The sequence below is a fragment of the Eubalaena glacialis genome, chromosome 10, assembly GCF_028564815.1.
Source record: "Eubalaena glacialis isolate mEubGla1 chromosome 10, mEubGla1.1.hap2.+ XY, whole genome shotgun sequence".
NCBI classification, from domain to species: domain Eukaryota; kingdom Metazoa; phylum Chordata; class Mammalia; order Artiodactyla; family Balaenidae; genus Eubalaena; species Eubalaena glacialis.
This window is the reverse complement of record NC_083725.1, coordinates 69,530,759-69,553,231: the sequence shown is the minus strand read 5'-3', so window position 1 is coordinate 69,553,231 and position 22,473 is coordinate 69,530,759. Positions and strand designations below refer to the sequence as shown.

General features: G+C 41.1%; 1 protein-coding gene across 3 annotated transcripts in view; it reads right to left on the bottom strand.

Moving 5' to 3' along the window:
• Positions 1 to 22,473, bottom strand: part of FAM168A (family with sequence similarity 168 member A) — a 213,112-nt gene that overhangs the window by 16,492 nt on the left and 174,147 nt on the right. For all 3 annotated transcript variants that reach the window (XM_061201274.1, XM_061201276.1, XM_061201275.1), the window contains one exon: positions 8,902 to 8,982. In XM_061201274.1, the coding sequence (XP_061057257.1) occupies positions 8,902 to 8,982 (81 nt within the window). The remainder of the gene's footprint in view (positions 1 to 8,901; positions 8,983 to 22,473) is intronic.

Sequence of the window (22,473 nt, the reverse complement as noted above, 5' to 3'; positions counted from 1 at the left end):
CTCTGGGATACTCCTTAGCCACCTGCTCGTTAACGTGTAGCAACTCGGAGCCTTTGACTATGTACTGGGCCAGATCAACTGAGTACCCCTTTTTATGCCTGAAATCTGGAGGTGTATTTAACAAATTGTTTTCAAAGAGCGAGGCCAAAATACTAATAACCACATGACATGAACCTTGCTGGACTGCCATCTCCTCTAAAGGGACTGAGCTTTGGTGACTTAGAAGGCAAAGGCTGTCCAGCGGGACACTCCCTGCAAACTTCTTCTCCTGTAGACCTAGCCAGGGCCAGACAAACCTCTTGCACACCTGTTATGTCTCCTGCTGAGGTGCTACTGGCGCTCCACCTGAGATATCGCCTCATGAATTAGAGATGATCTTTTGGGCCACTAAGAAAGCAAATGTCAAACTTGGGGTAGGTGTGAAATAGAGATGAGGCTCAGTTTGAAAGAAATCTGCAGACTTCCCAGGCTGACTCAAAGCTCAGCCTGAGAAATTTGAAGGATGATGCTTCCTATGGAATAGAAGTGGGGAGTGACTCAAAAAACTTACCTTCATGTGTCCTGTAGGGAAGGAGAGAGGAAATAGGGTTTCAAAGGGGGGGGGGTAGGGATTGCCTAACATTTTAGGTATCTCCCTTGATATATTTTCAAACAATAGAGGGAAAAAAATTTTTTTTTTTTGGCCACACCGCGCGGCTTTTGGGATCCAAGTTCCCCGACCAGGGATTGACACGGGCCCTCGGCAGTGAAAGTGGGGAGTCCTAACCACAGGACCGCCAGGGAATTCCCGAGGAGAAATATTCTTGACCCAAATTTCTACTTATGGCTAAAGAATGATTTTAACAGTATATTTTCCACTCAAATAAGGTCTTGGGAGACATGGATATGGGGTGTTTTAAAGTATATCAGTATTGGCAACAGTTGGATATACGTGAAACATTTTAACAAGGGGCTAGGTAAGACAGGGTGGTATGAGAAGCAAGTTTGCCTGTACCCTCTCATTCCATCAGGACAAGGATAGTCCACCTCCAGAGAGATCTCCATAAACCCCTCTGCCTGTCCAGGTAACAGGAAATGCCTCTGGTTCCTTCAGTCATGGAAGTACTGGGGTCAGAGGAGGAGGTTAAAGACTCTACTGTTTTTGCTGAACCAAGGATAGAAGTATAGCTGTTCTGGGCTGACTCTGCGCTTGCATCAATGGCCCGCAATATATACAGCGGATGCTGAGAAATGAGAAGGAAATCATGGGCAGGGAAGTGACACTAAAAGGAGAATTCTGGTAGAAGAAAATGGAGATCCAGCAGAATTCCAATGCAGAGTCCAGGGCCTTTGCTGGACATTACAACATGACTCTGCAGACAACACAGGAGGAGGGCAGTCAATTTAAACAATTATCATGGGTTTCTTTTCCTGGGGGGCGGGGATGAGTGGAGTGGTGGGAATTAATAAAGGACCCAATTAGTGTTGAAAAATCTTATTAAGATGGCTCCAAATTTAGAATCTGCCACTCCACGTGGCTGGAAAGCCCTGGCCACCTAAAACAACTCCCTAAAAAGTGAAACATGTAGCTCTGAGAAGTCAGATAGAGCAAGCCCAGGCCCTCAAGACCCCACAGGAATCCACCAGGGAGCAGGAGGCCTAAATTTGGCTGCTGAGAATTTGGAGGACCTGTTCTGGTCCAGTTTTTAACCCAAGTGGTGTATCTTTACCATAATTTTAATCATAAGCCAAAAGTCTGACATTAGCCTAAAGGACCGTGTGACAATTAAAGTAAGTAAATCAAAATTAACCAAAGAGTGACTGAGGCCTACACCGCACTCAGCACTGAGGGGAGCGCCACGGTGGACAGGAGCACACGTGGGTCATGGTCACCGCACATCAGATATTTATGGTCTCGCTGGGGATGCAACACAGCCACACGCCAACCAGAGAGTGAACAAGACAGCATTACACACAGTAAAATAATGTTCCAGATTAACCAGGAAAGAAGCAAGTGTGACTGTGCCTTTGATTATGTGTTTCCCAACTGAGCAAGTGAACTAACCTATACATGTTCCTGAAGAAGTGGGTATTTTCTTCTGGTTTCATTATAAAGAAAACAAATACTAATATCTTCTATATTTTTCTGTATATATGAATACATAATAATTTAAATAACTGGATAAATATGAAGACTGAAAACAAAAAACAACAAATAACAGCTGTCGACTTGACTTCCTCATTAGTTAGCTATACGTCCATATACAATTCTAAAGAAACCCATTCTGCTGCTGGTAGTGATTCAGAGCTCAGCTCTGGGATGAAGACAATCCAACTGAAGCTTTTAGAGGTATGGTAATAGAGGACGCTGCTCTGACAGGTATGCCTGTTCTTGGGTGCCATGAAAGGTACCAACTCCTAGAAATGGTCTATATTTTGAATAAATACAAGTGTATATACGTCAAATATTATTGAGGTGTACGTTTGAGACTACGTACTTTTGCACTTTATGTAGTACTATATATGTACTATTCCTCAATTTAAAAAAAGAGAGAGAGAGAACCCATGGCAGTGAAGGGCCACGGCCCAGTCACAGCATGCGGCCCACGTCCAAGTGCTGGGTTGTTCACATCCCTGGACACGGGGCCCTCACGCCCTTTGACACTTGAACAATCTGTTAAGCACACTTACAAGGAGGAGAGGCAGCAAGGGACCATCATCCTGAACAATGTATTAAGTCAGGAAATCTGAGTTCTAGCCTGGGCTGTGCCACTTATTAGCTGTGGGACCTTGGGCAAGTCACTATACCTTTCTAAACTTCAGGTCTGTTGTCTCATAAAATGGCAATAATAACCACTCCTTGATTGCTTCATAGTATTGATTGTGAGGATCAAAAATCAAGTGTCAGCCAGTCTTACAGTTTCTAATTCTAGTGTCTGTCCACTCTTCCATCCCCACAGGTGTGGACAGCTCCAATGGAAGCTCTCATCACCTCTTACCTGAATTATTGCAACTGCTTCCTCACTGTTCTGTTTGTTTTTAAACCTGCCAACTCCAATCTCCAAGTTGCAGTCAGAGTGATATTTCTATAGACCTAAACCTAATCACAAGAACTTCTTTCTTAAAAACATTCCATGGTTCTCCATTACCTAACTCCTTGTGTGGCACTCAAGGCCCCTTGTGATCTAGTCCTATGATCTCTCTAGACTCACTGTTCTCACTCTCAAACCCTACCTGACAGCCATACAAACTGTTCACCATTCCCAGACTATGCCAAGAAGCATCACTTCTCTGTATTTTTGCTCACACTGCTCACTCTTCCTGGCATGTCCTTCCCCAAATGCCACCTGGTAGACATTTATTAATCCATCAACCAGAAGCTGAAGACTCGCCTCTACTATGAAGTCCTTTCTTTTCCCCACTTCTTGATCACAGCCCCCTCATGTATCCCGCTTGGTTCACTATCCCAGTTCCTGTGATTCTTAGAAGCCCCTGTACTTGCTAGTTTGTCCATCTCCCCCGCTAAACTTTGAGCTCCTTGAAAACAGGAACCCTGTCTTACTGAACTTTGTATCTTCAAAGGGCCAGCTTAGGGTCTGGGACAGAACATTTTGTGAAGAGAAGAGCTCCATACATACACTTTAGTATTTCTATTTCAGATGCTATAACAGGAGGGGTGAGGAAGCAGGAGAGCTTCCCTCACTTTTTATGGAGTCTTCTGTTCAAGTTCATATATCCTGAGGCAAACAAACACGACTCCTCATAAACAATAAGAGAAACGGGTCTGTGACTAGCAAAATTGAAAGAATAAGATTATAAGAGGGCAAGCTGTTAGCATTTAAAGGGACCTCAGAGATCATCTGGAATAAAACACTTTATCTATGGCCTGGAGACATTAGCAAATTGCCCAAGATCACGCAGCCCACAGCAGCAGCAAGAAGAGATTTTCACAGCTCATCTCCTAAAAGATGTGCCACACACAAATTCAATTTTCAACATCCAAATAATTCAAGGTTAAAAGTTGAGAAAGTGTGCAGAGACTTTACGAAAACATTGTCCTGAGCAGCCCAGGTGAGGGTGGTGAAAGCAGCAAGTCCCTCCTATGGTCCCTTCCTGTCTATGACAAAAAAGGACCTAGTCAAGTTACACTGCTGGGACCCTCACAGGTGCCCAGAAGTTCCCGTGGTGCCTTGGGCCTGGAGTCCACACTGCCCAGAGAATCCAGCTCTGGTCCCTGGCTTATTAGCACACTTGACCCTCACCTCTCACCATCCAGGAAAATGCCCCCAAAATGAGCCAGAGCTCAAGATCTGGGCTAAGGGAATAGATTGTATCTAAAGTTAACCAGGTCTTCAAACATGTGAGACTGCCAATGGAGATGGAAAATCTGATCGTGGGGCAGTCTGGTGTTTTGCATTCTTACAGGCATAATCCAGGTACTCCTCTGCAGGGGCTGCCATAAAGCCAACAGAGGAGCCATAGAGACCCAGGAATTTTTGTTCACTTGTTTGTTTGAATTCAGCAGCCATGTGATGGTAAAGGTTTCCGACCTAGGTCAGATGGGACCCCAGAGGTGAGGAAGGGGAGAGATGCCTTTTAGTGCCATGATCCTTCACTGCTGCCCTAGGGGACGGTTCATGTGTGTCTCCAACCCATGATTTTGCACCATCAGACATGTTCCTGCATGCTTCAGGAACTGCTGCTGAGCCACCTGGGGGAGCCCAAGCCTAGGGGATGGGATTTGGGGAGGGAAGGAGAGGGGATCTACTGTTGTTACGAGATAACACATTCATAGGCCATAATACAGATGAGGAAAAATAGCTCTCCTACCATAAGCTGAATGCAGGAACTGAAACTCTGTTGGATAGAAATGTTAGTTGAAATTACCACTAAGAATCTGTGCAAAGTAGTACATATTGCAGTTACAAAAACAAACTTTGTCTTAAAAAAGCAGTTTCCCCCAGGCTACACAAGAAAGAGTGAATGCAGAGGGTGCAAAGTACCTCTACCCTGGAGAGGGTGATAGACTTGCCATCCAGGAAAGCCCATTCACTGAGGAAGGGTACGTCCTTGGATGCCATGACATCTTCCAGGCAGCTGACCCAGAAGCTGCCTGGAAGTATATAAGTCCAAGTTCCTGCTCTTTGCTTGTCCATGCTAAGAATAAATTTCAAGTCTCCCAAGCATTGCAAAGGGACTTCACACATGACAGAGGCTTTATGTGCTAGAGGAGGTAAAGGTTCAGGGACAAAACCATCATCTTTGGCCTCTGAAGAGCTCTGTTTAAAGTCCTAGAGGGCCAGGACCAATGCAGAGGCACTTAATTCCCTGAGACCTCTGGGAGAGCGTGGTGCTGTACAAGGGGCACAGACTGTGGGCAGACAGCTTGGCTTTGAATCTGAGCTCCACTGCTTTTTAGCTGTGCAACTTTGGACACGTTATTTAACCTCTCTGAGCAAAACTGAAGGCAAGAAGCTCTAACTCACAAGATTACGGAAAAAAAATTAACATTTGTGACAAGACTTGCATAGTGTCTGGAACACGGCAGGTGTTCAGAAAACTCAAATTCCTTTTCCCTCCCCTTCCCCAGGTTCATCATATGCAAAATGGAGTAATTGTACTTTACAATGCTGCTATGAAATCAAGTGAGACAACAGATGACAATGACTGATAAACAGATTTTTTTTGTGAGGAGGTATTTCATTTTTATCTATATTAGTTATCCTGTCTATCCTTTCCCTTCATTTTCAAGTCAGATTACCATTAATATGACCCATCCTTTGGTCTCCAGATTTTGAAAACAAGTCTCTATTGGCTCTGCCTCCTGCGGGGCCAAACAGTTCTTAAGTAAGATCCCTGAAGTCGCTAAGAGCTTGGAAGAAAGCTTCAAGTACCCACATTGCTTTCAGAACCAATGAAGGAGTGAAATATTTCCCTGCATCCTGGATAGAGGACATCTTTGGGTATTCAGAGCTGCTAAAAATAGCTCTTTCTGAAGCAACTTCTTGGTCTTCTTGAAAACGCTGAGAGGAATTTAAACCTGAGAGCCTGGCTCCTTTGCAGGCTTCTATCCCGCAGGCATCTCTCAGCATCACAAACGGCCAGCTCTGGCAGGAAGCTGAGAGTACGTACACTGTCCTCTCTGACCTTGAGTCAGCTCCTCCACTGCAGTCAGGAGACCTGGCAAAAGCAGAGGCCAGCCTCCCAACATATGACACAGACCAGTTGTGTGTATGTGTAACTCCAAAGGGAAAAGGATCTGCCCAAAGTCACACCAAAATCAGTAGCAGAGTTAGTGCTATAACTCCGGTCTTCCAACTCCCAGTTTGGGGCTTTCTGACACAATGTGCTAATACCACCCTGTCTAGTGGACTGTGTGAGAAAATGGTCTGGGTTGGTTTAGCCACAGCTTAGAAATATGTTGACTTTTCAAAATGTAAAATTGGGGAAAATCAAGTTAGACGTGGGTTGATATTTTGTGTGCTTTAAAATTAAAACTTAATCAGTACTTTACACATGCCAGGAGCTTTCCAATCTCTCCCTTCCCCGCGTCCCCACAATCTCAGGCTCTTCCTGTCTGCTCTCTCTTTCCTCTCTAATCTGACTGCTCTAGTCTAACACCTCAGTTTCTCTCTAGCCAACTTCAACTATAATGTTGTGGTTAAGAATGCATGCGGGGGGCTTCCCTGGTGGCGCAGTGGTTAAGAATCCGCCTGCCAATGAAGGGGACATGGGTTCAATCCCTGGTCTGGGAAGATCCCACATGCCGTGGAGCAACTAAGCCTGTGTGCCACAACTACTGAGCCTGCGCTCTAGAGGCCATGAGACACAACTACTGAAGCCCGCGCGCCTAGAGCCCATGCTCCGCAACAAGAGAAGCCACCGCAATGAGAAGCCCGCACACCGCAACGAAGAGTAGCCCCCGCTCACTGCAACTAGAGAAAGCCTGCGCGCAGCAACGAACACCCAACACAGCCAAAAATAAAAATAAATTAAATAAATTAATTTAAAAAAAAAGACCCAATGCAGCCAAAAATAAATAAATAAATAAATTAAAAAAAAAAAAAAAAAGAATGCATGCAGGGACTTCCCTGTTGGCGCAGTGGTTAAGAATCCACCTGCCGATGCAGGGGACATGGGTTCGATACCTGGTGCGGGAAGATCCCACATGCCATGGAGCAACTAAGCCCATGTACCACAACTACTGAGCCTGCGCTCTAGAGCCCGCGAGCCACAACTACTGAGGCCACGCACCACAACTACTGTAGCCTGCGCACCTAGAGCCCGTGCTCCACAACTAGAGAAGCCACCGCAATGAGAAGCACGCACACAGCAACAAAGAGTAGCACCCACTCGCTGCAACTAGAGAAAGCCTGCGCAGCAACTAAGACCCAAAGCAGCCAAAAGTAAGATATAAATAAATTTATTTTAAAAAGTCACAATTGCCAAATAAAACAAATGGTATTTAAAAAAAAAAATTACTAAACAAGAAAATGAGGGTATTATCATGACATTCAAGGCCTTTCCAAATCTGGCCCTCGCACATCTGTAGTCCAGATTCATCTATTACGCCGCCACCCTAGAGCCTATGCTTCAACCATTCTCACTACTTCAAGGTTCTTCAGTGTCATTCCTCACACCTCCATGCCTTTGCCCAGGCTCTACTCTGCCTAGAATGCCCAAGTCTTCCTTTGTATGTTTAAAAGAATGCCTCTTAACAGCAACAACAAAAAAACAACCAAACAAACAAAAAAGAATGCCTCTTACTTCTCCCTCAAGTCTCCACTGCTAGGTCCTCTGTGAAGCCTCCCCTACACCCTCAACCCCAGGCAGAGGTTGTTCCCTCCTCCACTTCCTCTCCTCTTGTACGTATTCCTTTTACAATATTCATCACACCGTACAGCCATGAATTTGTTCACACGTCAGCTTCCAAATGGACTGTAAGCTACTTCGGGCAAAGACAGCATCCTTCCTTTTTTCTATTCTAGTGTGGAGGACATTCAGCAAATAAATACTTGTTGAGTAAATGAAGAGGAACTTTACATAAAACCATCTACAACCATGAGGTAGGTAGCACATTTCTCAGAGAGGTGAGGTAACTTGTCTAAGGACTCACAACTAGTGAGTTGAGTAATCAGGATTCAAACCCAGGACTTACTAACTGCAGAGCCCACACTCTTTTGCCTGCCCCTTGAGTATTAAAGCACCAGCTGAGAGTGGCTTGTTTTTTTGAGCGTGGGGGTCAAGATGGTGGTAAAACCTCTGCATTGCTCCCAAACTGAAACAAACTTCGATACTTTCAAATCTATTTCAACCTCTATCCAAGGAGTGTTGGGCCTTTATTATTTTTGAAAAACAAGTTCCTTGCTGCAGCTTGAAAATGTGGCAAGTCTCTCACTCTCTTCCAAATCCACGTCCAGGAAGGGGTGGGTGGGTGGGTGGTGTGTATGTGTCAATGGCAGCCTCAGGGGAAACCGAGGATGTGTGTGTGTGTGTGTGTGTGTGTGTGTGTGTGTGTGTGTGTGTGTGTGTCAATGGCAGCCTCAGGGGAAACCATGTGTGTGTGTGTGTGTGTGTGTGTGTGTGTTTGTCAATGGCAGCCTCAGGGGAAACCGAGCAAAAACTGGGTGTGGATACTGGGAGAGCAGAAAAGGTTCTGTGAGGAGGATACACGTCTCAGATATTCCAGCAGAAGAGAGATGGGCCAACTTTAAGTCCCAAGGAGAATGGAAGAAATTCTATTCCCGAAGGCTGAACTGCCCCAGTTCCCAGAGGGAACTCCCTGGACAATCAAGCGTGGACAGGCTGAGCCCAGAGCAATTAAGGACATGGAAAGGCCAGCAAGTGTTTCGGGCTTTTTTTCCCCAAATAGAGCCTCACCTCCCACCCCACTCACCACTGCTGTCTTCACTTTCTCCTTACCTGGAGCATAACTGGGGCTATTGGTGGGGTACAGGCTGGGATTGTAGGCAGGGGCTGCAGCTGGATAGGCTGTAGGGTAACCTATGAAGAGACAAAAAAGTTCCATTTAGTTGGGCAAGAAGAAAGCAGATTTCTGAGGAAATGGAATCCAAGTCCCAAGCTTGGCCTTCAGCCTCTTCATGGGCCACTTCAGGTAGTATATGTGACTGGTTTTAGCCTCTCAAGAAAAATCACCAATACCACAGTCCCAACATATACACATTTTTCTGTCTGTTTTTTAAAAGTAGTACAAGAAATATATGTCTATATGCTCACTGTAAAAAACCCTGAAACACTATGGAAGTATATATGGTAGAAAGTGTAAGTTTACTTTCACATTCTTGCCATAATACTACTCTCCTCCGCAGAGATAATAGCAGTTTGGCATCTATGTCTCCAGATAGTTTTCTATGCATTTTTATACACATATATTCAGTGGTGAGCTAGTAAATATTTAACGACTGGCTCAAGGGGATTGGGGTGGAGCCCTATTTGTAGCATTTGCTAAGTTCCATGGTGTAAGCACTCCCAACGATGACCAATTTCAAGCTACAAACATCACTGAATAAGTAGTTGAGAAGCTCACAACTGGCTCTAGAGAGCCCACACAAGCCTGATCCAGTCCACCACTGCATATTATACATAGGGATTTAAAAAAATTTTTTTAATTGTGACAAAATATATATAAGATAAAATTTGTGATTTTAACCATTTAAGTGTACAATTCAGTGGCACTAATTACATTCACAATGTTGTGCAACCATCCCCACTATGTATTTCTAAAAGTTTTTAACCACCCCAAACAGAACTCTGTACCCATTAAGCAATAACACTCCATTCCCTCTTCCCATAACCCGTCTTAACTTTTTTTTTTTTTAATATCTTTATTGGAGTATAATTGCTTTACAATGGTGTGTTAGTTTCTGCTTTATAATAAAATTAATTAGCTATACATATACATATATCCCCATATCTCTTCCCTCTTGCGTCTCCCTCCCTCCCACCCTCCCTATCCCACCCCTCTAGGTGGTCACAAAGCACCGAGCTGATCTCCCTGTGCTATGCGGCTGCTTCCCACTAGCTATCTATTTTACATTTGGTAGTGTATATGTGTCCATGCCATTCTCTCACTTTGTCCCAGCTTACCCTTCCCCCTCCCCGTATCCTCAAGTCCATTCTCTAGTAGGTCTGCATCTTTATTCCTGTCCTGCCCCTAGGTTCTTCGTGATTAACTTCTAATCTATTTTGTGTCTCTATGAAATTGCCTATTCTAGATATTTTATGTATTCTAACACATGGAATCAAACACTATTTATCCTTTTGTGCCTGGCTTCTTAGCATAATTTTTTCAGAGTTCATTCATGTTTTAGCATGTATCAGAACATCGTTCCTTTTTATGACTAATATTCCACTGTATATATATACCACATTTTGTTTATCCATTCATCTGTTGATGGACACTTGGGTTGTTTCCACCTTTTGGATATTGTGAATAATGCTGCTGTGAACACTGATATACAAGTATCAGTTTGAGTCCCTGTTTTCAATTTTGGGGGGTATATACTGAGGAGCAGAATTGCTGGGTTATGGTAATTTTATCTTTAGCTTTTTGAGGAACCACCAAACTGTTTTTCACAGTGGCTATACCATTTTACACTCCCACCAGCAATGCACGAGGGTTCCAATTTTTACACATCCTCACCAACACTTGTTATTTTCTATTTTTTAAAAATTATAGCCGTCCTAGCAGGTGTGAATCGGTATCTCTTTGTGGTTTTGATGCGCATTTCCCTAATGATTAATGATGCTGAACGTCTTTTCATGTGCTTATTGGTCATTTGTACGTTTGTTTGGAGAAATGTCTATTCCAAACATTTGCCCATTTAAAAAGTTGGGTTGTTTTGTTGTTGAATTGTAGGACTTTTTAATATATTCTGGATATTAAACCTTTATCAGATTTGTCATACTGAGTGAAGTAAGCCAGACAGAGAAAGACAAATATATGATATCGCTTATATGTGGAATCTAAAAAAAAAAAATGGTACAAATGAACTTATTTACAATACAGAAATAGAGTCACAGATGTAGAAAACAAACTTATGGTTACTGGGGGGGAAAATGGGGGGAGGGGGATAAATTGGGAGATTGGGATTGACATATACAACACTACTATATATATAAAATAGATAACTAATAAGGACCTACTGTATAGCATAGGTCAGTTCTCTGTAATGAACTATATGGAAGAAGAATCTAAAAACGAGTGGATATATGTATATGTATAACTGATTCACTTTGCTGTTCAGCAGAAACTAACAACATTGTAAATCAACTATACTCTATTAAAAACTAAAAAAAAAAAACTTTATCAGATTTAATTTTGATGAAGTCCAATTTATCTGTTTTTCCTTTGTTGCTCATGTTTTTGGTGTCATATCTTAGAATACACTTGCCAAATCCAAGGTCATGAAGATTTACCCTATATTTTCTTCTAAGAGTTTTAAGGCTTTGACACTTATATTTATATCATTGATCCTTTTTTTTGGCTGTGCTGCACGGCTTGTGGTGATCTTAGTTCCCTGACCAGGGACTGAACCCGGGCCCTCGGCAGTGAAAGCACGAAGTCCTAACCACTGGACTGCCAGGGAATTCCCATCATTAATTCATTTTTGTATATGGTGTGAGATAAGGGTAAATGTTGTTTTAAATTCTATTTTTTAACTTTAACATTATACGCATTTTACCATGTAATTTTCTTCAAAACACTTTTTAATATCTTGATAATATTCCATTATGTAGATATATCAAATTATTTAACCATAACTCTGTTTTTATAGGTTTAGGTTGTTTGCAAATTTTCATTATTATAAATAAAGGTATGAGAACAACCCAAATAAATCTTTGGCTGCATTTCTGATTATTTTTTCAGGAATGAGTTCTAGAAGTGAGCTTTCTAGGTCAAAAGATAGTGCTATTTTTAAAGCCCATTCATTCAACAAACATTTCAGTATCTACTCTGTGCCAGACACTGTGATCCCTGCCCTTGTGGAGCTTATATTTTAAGAGGGTTGGAGAAGGCAGTGAATAAATAGTAAATATTAAAAAAACAGTCTTAAGTGCTATGGAAAAGAGAAAAAGGGCAGGGTAAAGGGCATCAGACGTGCCACGGTGTTGGGACTGCACTATTAAATAGGGTAACCAGTATAAGACACACTGAGAAAGTAAGGTTTCCACAAAGACTTGAAGGAAACAGAGTTAACCAAGCAAGATGGCTGAAGGAAGAGCATTTCACAGGAAGGAAACAGTCAGTTCAAAGGCCCTAAGTTGGGAGTATATGATATGGGACATGTCTGAGGAATAGCAAAGAGGCCAGTGTAGCTGAAGTGGAACAAGCGAGGGGGAAAGTAGTAGTAGAGAAGTCAGAGAGATAAAAGGCTGGTCAGTTCATGTAGGGCCTTCAGGCTACTGTAAGGACTTCAACTTTTACTCTGAGTGAAATGAGAAGCCATGATGGGGTCTTGAGCAGAATAATAACATGGTCTGACTTATGTTTGAAAAGAGTCACTCTGATTGCTGTGTGGAAAACAGACTATAATGGGGGAAGAGTAGAGAAGCAGAGAGACCAGTTAGGAGGCTACTGCAAACTCCTTGCAATAGATGATGGGGCTCAGATCAGGGAAGTAGCAGCAGAAATGATGAGAAGTGACATGCTAAGAGTCTTCACATACTTTGCCACACTGCTTTCTAGAAAGACTATCAATTTGTACTCACACTAGCAGTGTGTAAGTGCCTGTCTCATTGCTCCCTGCAGTTTTTAAATGCTCATTGGTATTTTGACTGACAATGGAAAGCTGATTTTAAAAGTCAAAGATTAAATCCCTAAATCCCTAAAAGCTTCTTTGGGATTTATAAATATTGAGCTTTAATAGTGTATCTTTGTTAATATACCTTTCCCTAAATCCTTTCCAATTCCAAAGAAAATTCACCTCTCTTTACTCCCAATCATTTTCTGATTTCAGAACCAAGGCAGCCAACTTGTTGTCACTTAATTAGCAATATGGAGGTCTGCCACTTCTCAAGCAGAAAGTCAAGGGTTTAATCTGGGAAGCGAAGTGACCTGGTCTCATGGCTGAAATCTGTATTCAGCTTCATGTGAGAGATTGTACAGCCAAGGGTAATCATACCCCTATTATGTCATTTCAGATGTCTTTTACTTTAGGGGCAATTACAGAATCTTCCTTCAGTGTTTCTAAGTAGAATTATTTTTCATTCACTTGAATTTGGCAGGTATCAAAGAATGGTAGCATTAGAAAGAGCCCTCTTCATTTTCTAGGTGACGTCCTTAGGCTGAGAAAAAGGAAGGGATTAGGGTCACAGATTGCAGAGGTTAGAAGCACCTTCAAGGCCATTTGAGGCTACTAGGGCTACTCTGCAACACACTCACGCATCATTCATCCCAGCTCTTACGCCTCTACTGACCATAATAAACTCTGTCCTTTCCTGAGACTCGGCAGCCCCCTCCACTGTGAAACTGCTCTGACTGTCTGAAAGGGACTTCTCATACTTCACCAAACTCTATCTGTACCTTCTACCCTGTAGAACAGAACAAATTTGAAGACACATGCGTCCCCAATGACAGAACTTTTCACAATGTACTTCAATGGTTTGTTTACATTTCCTGTCCTCCCCCCCCACCCCTGTTCCCCAATCTGTAAGCTTCTTGAAGGCATAGCTATGTCTCATTTGCCTGTACACAACAGCTCTTGATCAGTTCCTATTTTCTACTCCCTGAACACACCACCACCTCCTCTTCCCCTCAGCCTGGACAGCAAGCATCCAAGCTTCTCAAACACAGGGTGGTGATGAATAGTCTGTGTGGCCAGTAGAGAGTATCCCTTCCCGACCATCAACTTCCCCTGTCCAAAAAGGGTATCATATGAAAGCTGGGCTTCCTTCCTACAACTTTTCTGGGTTTGTTTTATTTTGTTTCCTTGTCCCCAACTGATATTACTCATCCTGCTGCCTCTGTTGATGATGCTGGCATCTCTAGTGCCTAGCACAGATAACTGCAGAGAATAGGTACTCAATAAAGAGATTACCCAGGGCATTGTATTCTGGAGCTATGAAAGGTTTAAAAACAAAAGAAACAAATCCAAGAGGGTCCCTGGTTTAGAAAGTGTCACCAAGTAATGAGGGAGAAAAACAGTTGAGTGGACAGTTAGAATGCAGCCCGAAAAGTGCCATGACAAGGATGTAAAGTGAGCAGAGAAGGTGCCTTCATCAACCAACATTTATTTAGTACCTATTGTCTGCCAGGGATTATACTGGGCACTAGGTGTCCCTTGATGTGGACCAAAAAAGGGCAGGAAGAACATTCCAGGCAGAAGGATGAAGGGTAGCATTTTGGGGACATCCATAAGTGGCTTGGCTTGTACCCTTCTTGGCTCTACGAAGCAGGACTGATGGGTTAACCACACCTAAAAGGGTGGGTTGCCTTTTAGGTCTTGATCTCATCATTTTGTCTTCTTGTGACCATATCTCCCTTTACAGTCATTGACCCTAACTTACCTTTTCAGTTTCATCTGTCCACTACCTATGCCCAAGTTTCATATTGCTAGACTGGACTGCTGTCCTGAACTCCAGACTCACAGTATCTAACTACCTACTTAACATCTCCACTTGGATGTTTGCTAGACATCAAGGCTATATGGGTAGAGTGGCTAAGAGTATGGTCTCTGGAGCTAGATCTAAGCTTAGGTTTGAATTCCAGCAACACCACTAATTATTTGTGTGACCTTGGGCCGCTTACTTAACCTCTCTGTGCTTTAGTTTTCCCATTTGTAAAGTGGGAATAATAATATTATTTACTTAATAGGTTGCTATAAGTATTAAATTAGTAAGACCTCAAAGTATTAGGAGCCAGGCAAACAGTTAAGACTTCGAAAAGTTAGCTATTATTATTTTAAACTTATGACATCCAAAATTAAATATTTACTTTTATCTTCCCATTCCCTTCCAAATCTGTTCTCTAAGCTTTTTCTCCACACCAGTAAATGACAACTCATTCTTCTAGCTCCTCAGGCCAAAAATCATCCTTGACTCTACTCTTTTTCTCCTATCCACATCTAATCCATCAGCAAATCCTTTCAGTTCCACCTTTAGAATATATTTAAAATCTGACCATATCTCATTGCCTACATACTTTCTATCCTAGTCCAAGTCATCATTATTTCTCACCTAGATTACTGCAATAGCTTCTTAACGGGTCTCTCTGCTTCTACCTTTGATCCTATGCAGTCTATTTACCACAGCAGCCAGAACAGATCCATTAAAACATTAAATCAGATCATGACACTCCTCTCTTTAAGCCCCACAGTAGCTTCCCAAGACAATTACAGTGAAATCCTTTCAGTGACCCACCTGGACTTCAGCTACCTCTCTAACCTCCTCTCCTACTACTTGTCCCCATGCTAATCTACTCCAGCCACAATGGCCTCCTTGCTGTTCTTCAAATGTGTCAAGCACTTTCCCATCTCAGAGCCTTTACCCTGTCCCTTTCTTCCCTTCTGGAACTCTGTTCAAAGGTCACCTTACATTCTTTCTAAAATACTACCGTCAACTTTCATTACTCTCTGTGCTACTTATCATGCTTTGTTTTCCTTCACAGCAGTTAACAACCTGATATACTATATGTTTACGTATTTATGGGAGACTGCCTATCTCCCACTACTAGAATGTAAGTTTCAGGTCACAGTAACACTTGCTAGACTGTGGCTGTTACCTACTAAAGTCTCCTCTCAGCACACTCCCAAGACTCTGGATAGGCTCTGCCCCACCAAAGCGAGTGGAGCGCACTCCAAGTCCCAGTTCCCCAAGACTGCCTGGATCTGTTGAAGTGCATTGGGGGTAAAGACATGGAGTTCAAATAATACACCATGGATATTTCACCCACCACTCAGACAAAAGATATTTTCATACATGCTATGTCATTCAAGCCTCAAAACAACACTAATGTTATTTTCCCCATTTTGTAAATAAGGAAATCAAGGCTCACAGAGGTAAAGTGATTTTTTGGCTGAGATTATTCAGTAAATCAGTGGTGGGAACTGGCCTTTTCCACACCTACCAAATAACTATGACTTGCTCCTTGTAAACAAGTGTGCCCCTCCTGTATTTATATTCTTTGGAGGTCAAGAGTGAAGAGAATAAATGGACACAAATGAGCTTTTCTCCTCTGTACCTCAAAGGCTACAGTAGTGATCAGGTTTCCTGGGATTCTGATGCGTACATTTTAACTGCTTTACAGATGTTAATACAATCTAATCCCTTTTACTTGTTGTTACTAGGATTAGGACTGAAGAAATGTAAAGCTATTTTTTTGATTAATATGGAAACTAGAAATTACTTTCAAGAGAAATCAGAAACTATTTCTGAAACTACTTGATCTTTAGGAAGTAAAAATAGCAGAGTATCAAAAAGGTAGTGGAAGACTAACTCCTTGGGCCAGGAAGACAAAGAGGATTATTCCTTTGTGAGCAGGGGGAACACTTATGCAATGAAGACACTTCAGTTCTGAAGCTCACAATTAAAATGAAGAAAACTGTCCCCCAACCCTGGGGGTGACCAAAAAAACCAAACAAGCAAAACAAAAATCTTTAATTCTCTCAAAATAAAAAAGAAGAGGGCAAGAGGAAGGATATAGTTTTGAATCTGTAACACGTTCTGAGCACTGTGCCAGGCACTTCTTTATCTGACTTTTTACCCTAACTCTATGAAATACATTATTAGTCCCATTTTATAGATGAGGATATTGAAGCTTAGACTTATCTTACACAACTACTAAAAAGAGAGTGGAGACAGAACTGGGCCTGCTGAATGAGACAAAGTCCATTCTAACAACCTCCCTCAAAACATGAGTCTACTTCGCGTAAACCTCTGGATTTGGCTGCCGTTTTCTTTGCCAACATTCTTTTATTTCAGATTCAAAACCTGAGAAAACAGGAAATTACTCAGGAGAATCGATTTGGTCAAAGATGGTTCAGTTATTTAAAAAAAAAAAAAAGCTATTCTGTTCCCACTCAGTATCCTAATATAGGTTATGCTCACGTTATTGAAAAGCATCACACAGGCACTGAATTACACAGTTAGAAGAGGGATTAGAGAGGATTGAGTCTAATTTGACACTCAGCACTGTAATATCTTCTATAGTGGCCCACATGGCTGGCCACATGGCCTCTGCCAGCACACCTTCCAATGATGGTGTGTTCAGAATCTCTTGAGGCAGTCAAAGCTCCTGTTGGAGAGCTCTGGAGGTTAAGAAATTCTTTACTCTGCGCTAAAAATCAACCTTGTAAGGAATCTAACCCTGAACAGCTTCTAAACTACTGGTCCTAGTTCCACCCTCACAGAACATGTCTGTTTCCTCTGCTCCAGCACAACTGTCCACAGATATGAAGATATCAGTTATTCTTCCTGAATTTTCTCTTGCTCAAATCCAGACTCAATTCCTTCAACTCTTCCCCATCCTGACTGTCCACCTTTGGTCAGACTTCAATTTATAAACCATCTTCCCTTAAAATAATTCCATTTTCTTCCTGCCTTGCTCACTCTTCTTTTTTTCCCTTGAATAAAAAAAAAAAAAAAAAAAAAAAAAAGAACTGAATTGACACAACAAGACTGGTAATAAGTGGTCAATGAAGGCCTAAAGTGACTTAATCCAGATTTCTTCATCATTGTCCATCAGCATAGTTAGCATCTAGCAGATGCTTACTGTGCCAAGCATGGTGCTAGGTTCTCTACATAGAGCTTACGGTCTAACAGGGAAGTAACATAGGTTATTTATATTAATCTATAGGCAATATATATGATATATAATCAGAGAATGTTGGGGTATTCTTGAAATGCTGAGGAAGGAGTGAAGAACAGGTCTGGGACAGTTGGGAATAGCTTTTCAGAAGAAGAAAGATTTTAGCTGGCCTTGAACAATGAATAAGAGGAGTTTGTCAGAGGTGTGTGAGGGTGGGGACAAAGAAATATATATTCGTTTCATGCATGAAGGCATGAAAATGTATCCCATATCAGGCAAATGGCAAATAGTTCAGTGTGGTTGGAGGTTACAGTGAGTAGGGAAGAGTGGCAGGAAATGAAGGTTTAAAAAATACACTGGGGACAGACTGTAAAGAGATCTGAATGCCAGGCTAAGGCATGGAATTTAAGAATCCATTGGAGGATTTTAAACTGGGGAGTTTCAAATTTGTGTTTTATAAAAACGACTACAGTAGCAATGTAGAAAGGGGTTCAGAGTGGGTGAGATCAGAGAAGGAGGGACCAGATGGGAAGTTGGTGCAACAGCCCAAAGGCAAAGCTAAAACAGTAACAATGGGATAAAGACAGTGGAACTACAAAGATGTTTAGGAGACAGAGCTCACAAAACTTCATCCTGATAGCAAAATCATTTTTATTGCACTGAGCTGAAAGGCTAAAAGTAAAGATGGGAAACATTCTAACTGCAGGGTTTGTGGGCTTTTTTCCCCCTTTTCTTTAAATAGGCAGAAGGAAAGAAAATAAATTAAATGGACCCTTGAATGTGTTCGCTCCAGATAAAAAGCCTAAATCTGAATTCCTTTTACTAGTTGGGAGGCCTGGTTGCTAAGAGTGCTATACTGGCGGGAATGTAGGTCAGCGGAGGCAGGCAGCAGTTCTGCAGTGCTGGCTCTGGACCAGCCCACCAGACCTGAATCTGAGGAAGCCTGTACACTGGATTCAAGGCCCACCCCCCAAGCCTCCCACTAGTGAGCCCCAGGGAAATATAAGGGTGTAAGTGAGGCATTGTTCTTAGTTGGGGCAAGGCAACTCCCCCTGAGGTAACAAGAAAGGGGGCACTATCCTGTAATCAACTGTGCTCTGAGTTATGTTGTTGCATCTTCTGGGAGAACTCATCCATCAGGTGAAAGGCCACCAACCTGCAGGTCATTCACCTTGGCTGGGCCCTAGAAGAGAAAGGCTGCTAAAACCAGAGCAGGCCTAGCTTGATACGTCTTCAGTGTAAAAACAATATCACAACAAAAAAAGATAAGAAAATAGGCTATGTTAAAGCTGGTAATAAAATTGCTAAGTAAGTGTGTTCTATTCCTCAGGGGGAAACATTAAGGTAAGTGTGTTCTATTCCTCAGGGGGAAACATTCTTTTACAAATCTAAAAATATCACCAAAGTTCCCTATCTGCCAGTATGGGAGAAATTTTAATGGAAAGCAGATGGCCTATTCTGTCTCAATCACCACTCCAGGAGTGTGCTGCTGCTTCCCCCCCTCCCCGCCCCGCCCCCAGCCCCCCCAGCCCCCCCCATCTATAAGACAGATGGGAGGTACTCAGCACTTTACAGACTGTTCGGTGAATGATTCCTGCCCTCCCTGCATTTATCTTTTGAAAGAGATAAAAAAGCAAGATGAAATTTTGCAAATTGATGATTTGGTCCATGAATCCCTTTCCCTCCCAGATCAATTCACTCTTTCATTTCATTATTCTGTTTAACAAGATTTGGTAAAGGAAAGAATCTTGCTCAGATTCAATAAAATATACTGGGATACTTGGTTTTTCACGTGAAGAAAAAAAATTAGATCCCCACCTCTCACTTCTCCAATTCCAGAAAGACCAAAGACCTAAACTAAACAAAGAAACAAGAACTTTAAAACTATTAGAAAAAAAAAAAAGGAGAATATCAGTTTGACCTTGGGATTAGAAAGTATCAATATTTCTTAGATGAGACCAAAAGGTTGATAAATTTAACTTATCAAAATTTAAATCTGTATGACAAGATGCTATAAACAGAGTTAAAAAGCAAGCCCAGAGTAAGAAAAGATTATTTATCACACATTTAAAAAAGAACTAGTATCCAGAATAAAGAACTCATATTAATCAGTAAGAAAATGAAAATAAGGCAAGAGAATCTAATCATGCAATTCATGGAAGAAATCACTCAAATGACTCGGGAGATGGAGGAGAAAAGAAAAAGATGTTCAACAACACTAGTAATCAGCAAAATGCAAGTAGATGGAATACAATATCATTTCACACCTATCAGACTGACAAATATTTTGAAGTCTGACAATATCAAGTGTTAGGAAGGATCTGAAACAATGGGAATTAGTAAAAGCATTCTGAAAGGCAATTTTGTAATACCAAATCTTTATTTGTATTTATATGTATGTCTTTACATACAACCTAGCAGAATCTGTTTCTAAGTATATAAGCTTGGGGAACTGGAATTTGAGCTGGGCCTTGTGGAATAGGCAGGATTCTGACAGGCAAAGATAAAAGAACTGGCATTCCCAAATAAAAAGAACAGTATAAGCAAGGCCATAGACAGGAAACCATTTGAGGAATAGCCAGACTCTTTTCCAAAGTGGCTATACCATTTTTACACTCCTAGCATCAGTATATAAGAGTTTTAATTTCTCCATATCCTTGCCAACACTTGTTATTATCTGCCTTTTTAAATTATAGCCATTCTAAGGGTGTTAAATAGAACCTTACTGTGGTTTTGATCTGCATTTCCCTGATGACTAATTATGTTGAACACCTTCTCATGTGTTTATTAGCCATCTGTATATTTTCTTTGGAGAACTGTCTATTCAGATTTTTTGCATATTTCTTAATTGGGTTGTCTTTTTATTATTGACTTGTAAGAGTTCTTGACATATAAACATTGGTACAAGTCCCTTATCTGCCAGATGACTTGCAAATATTTTATCCCAAATATGTGGGCTGTCTTTTTGTTTTCTTGATGGTGTCCTTTGAAGTACAAAGGTTTTAAATTTTGATTAAGTCCAATTTACCTATTTTTTCTTTGGCTTCTTGTGCTACTGGTATCATATGTAAGAAACCCTTGCCAAATCTAAGGTCACACAAAGATTTACCTCCAAGTTTTCTTCAAAGAATTTTATAGTTCTAGGTCTTATATTTAGGTCTTTGAACCATTTTGAGTTAATTTTTGCATATGATGTGAAAGAGGGGTCCTATTTCATTCTTTCACATGTAGATATCTAGTTGTCCCAGCACCATATGCTGAAGAGACTGTTCTTTCCTCCAATGAATTGTTTTTGGTACCCTTGTTGAAAATCACTGACTGTAAATACGAGGGTTTATTTCTGGACACTCAATACTATTCCAGTGATCCATATGTCTACCCTTATGCCAAAAACACACTGTCTTGATTACCTGTAGCTTTCTAATAAGTTTTGGGAAATTGGGAAGTGTGGGTCCTCTGAATTGTTCCTGTTCAAGATTGTTTTGGCTAATATGGGTCCTTTGAATTTCCATGTGAAGTTCAGGAACAGCTCGTCAAAATATGCAAACAAGTCAGCTGGGATTCTGATAGGGACTGTGTTGAATCTGTAGATCAATTTGGGGAGTATTACTATCGTAAAAATATTAAATCTTTCAATCCATGAACATGGGATATTTTTCTAATTATTTGGATCTTTAATTTCTTTCAAGAATGTTTTGTAGTTTTCAGAGTGTATGTTTTATGCTTCTTTTGTTAATTTATTCTTATTTTTTTTGTTTTGATGCTATTGTAAACAGAATTGTTTTCATAATTTCATTTTTGGATTATTTATTAAAACTGTACAGAAATATGATTGATTTTTATATATTGATCTTATATCCTGCAACCTTGCTGAACTCATTTACTAGTTCTAATAGTTTCTGCATGGATTCCTCAGAATTTTCTATATGCAAGATCGTGTCATCTGCAAAGACAGATAGTTTACTTCTTCCATTCCAATCTGGATGACTTTTATTTCATTTTCTTGCCCAACTGCCCTGGTTAGAACCTCCAGCACAATGTTCAATAGAAGTGGTGAGACCTGAAATCCTTGCCTGTTCACAATGTTATGGGAAAAGCATTCAGTCTTTTTCTATTAAGTATGATGACAGCCATGGGTTTTTCATAAATGTCCTTTATCAGGTTGAGGAAGTTCCTTCTATTCCTAGTTTGTTGGAGTTTTTGTTCATTTCTTTGTTTTTATAAATCATGAAAGGGTATTAGAGTTTGTCAAAAGCTTTTTCTGTGTCTATTGAGATGATTATGTGAGTTCTGTCCTTTAATGTTTTAATATGGTGTGTTGCATTGATTGATTTTTCCTACGTTGAATGGATCTTCCCCCCTGGGATAAATCCCACTTGGTCATAGTGTATAATATAATCCTTTCTATACGTTATTGCTCATTTTGCTACTATTTTGTTGAGGACTTTATTGCTCATTTTGCTACTATTTTGTTGAGGACTTTTGCATTTATATTCAAGTGGGATATTAGTCTACAGTTTTCTTATGATGTCTTTGTCTGATTTTGGTATCAGGACAATACTTGCCTTATAGAAAAAGTTAGAGAGTATTCCCCCCTCCTCTATTTTTTGTAAGAGTCTGTGGAAGGTGAGTGTTAATTCTTATTTAAATATTTGTTAGAACTCACCAATGAAGCTGTCTGTCCTGGGCTTTTCTTTGTAGAAAGTTTGTTTTTTTACTAATTCTGT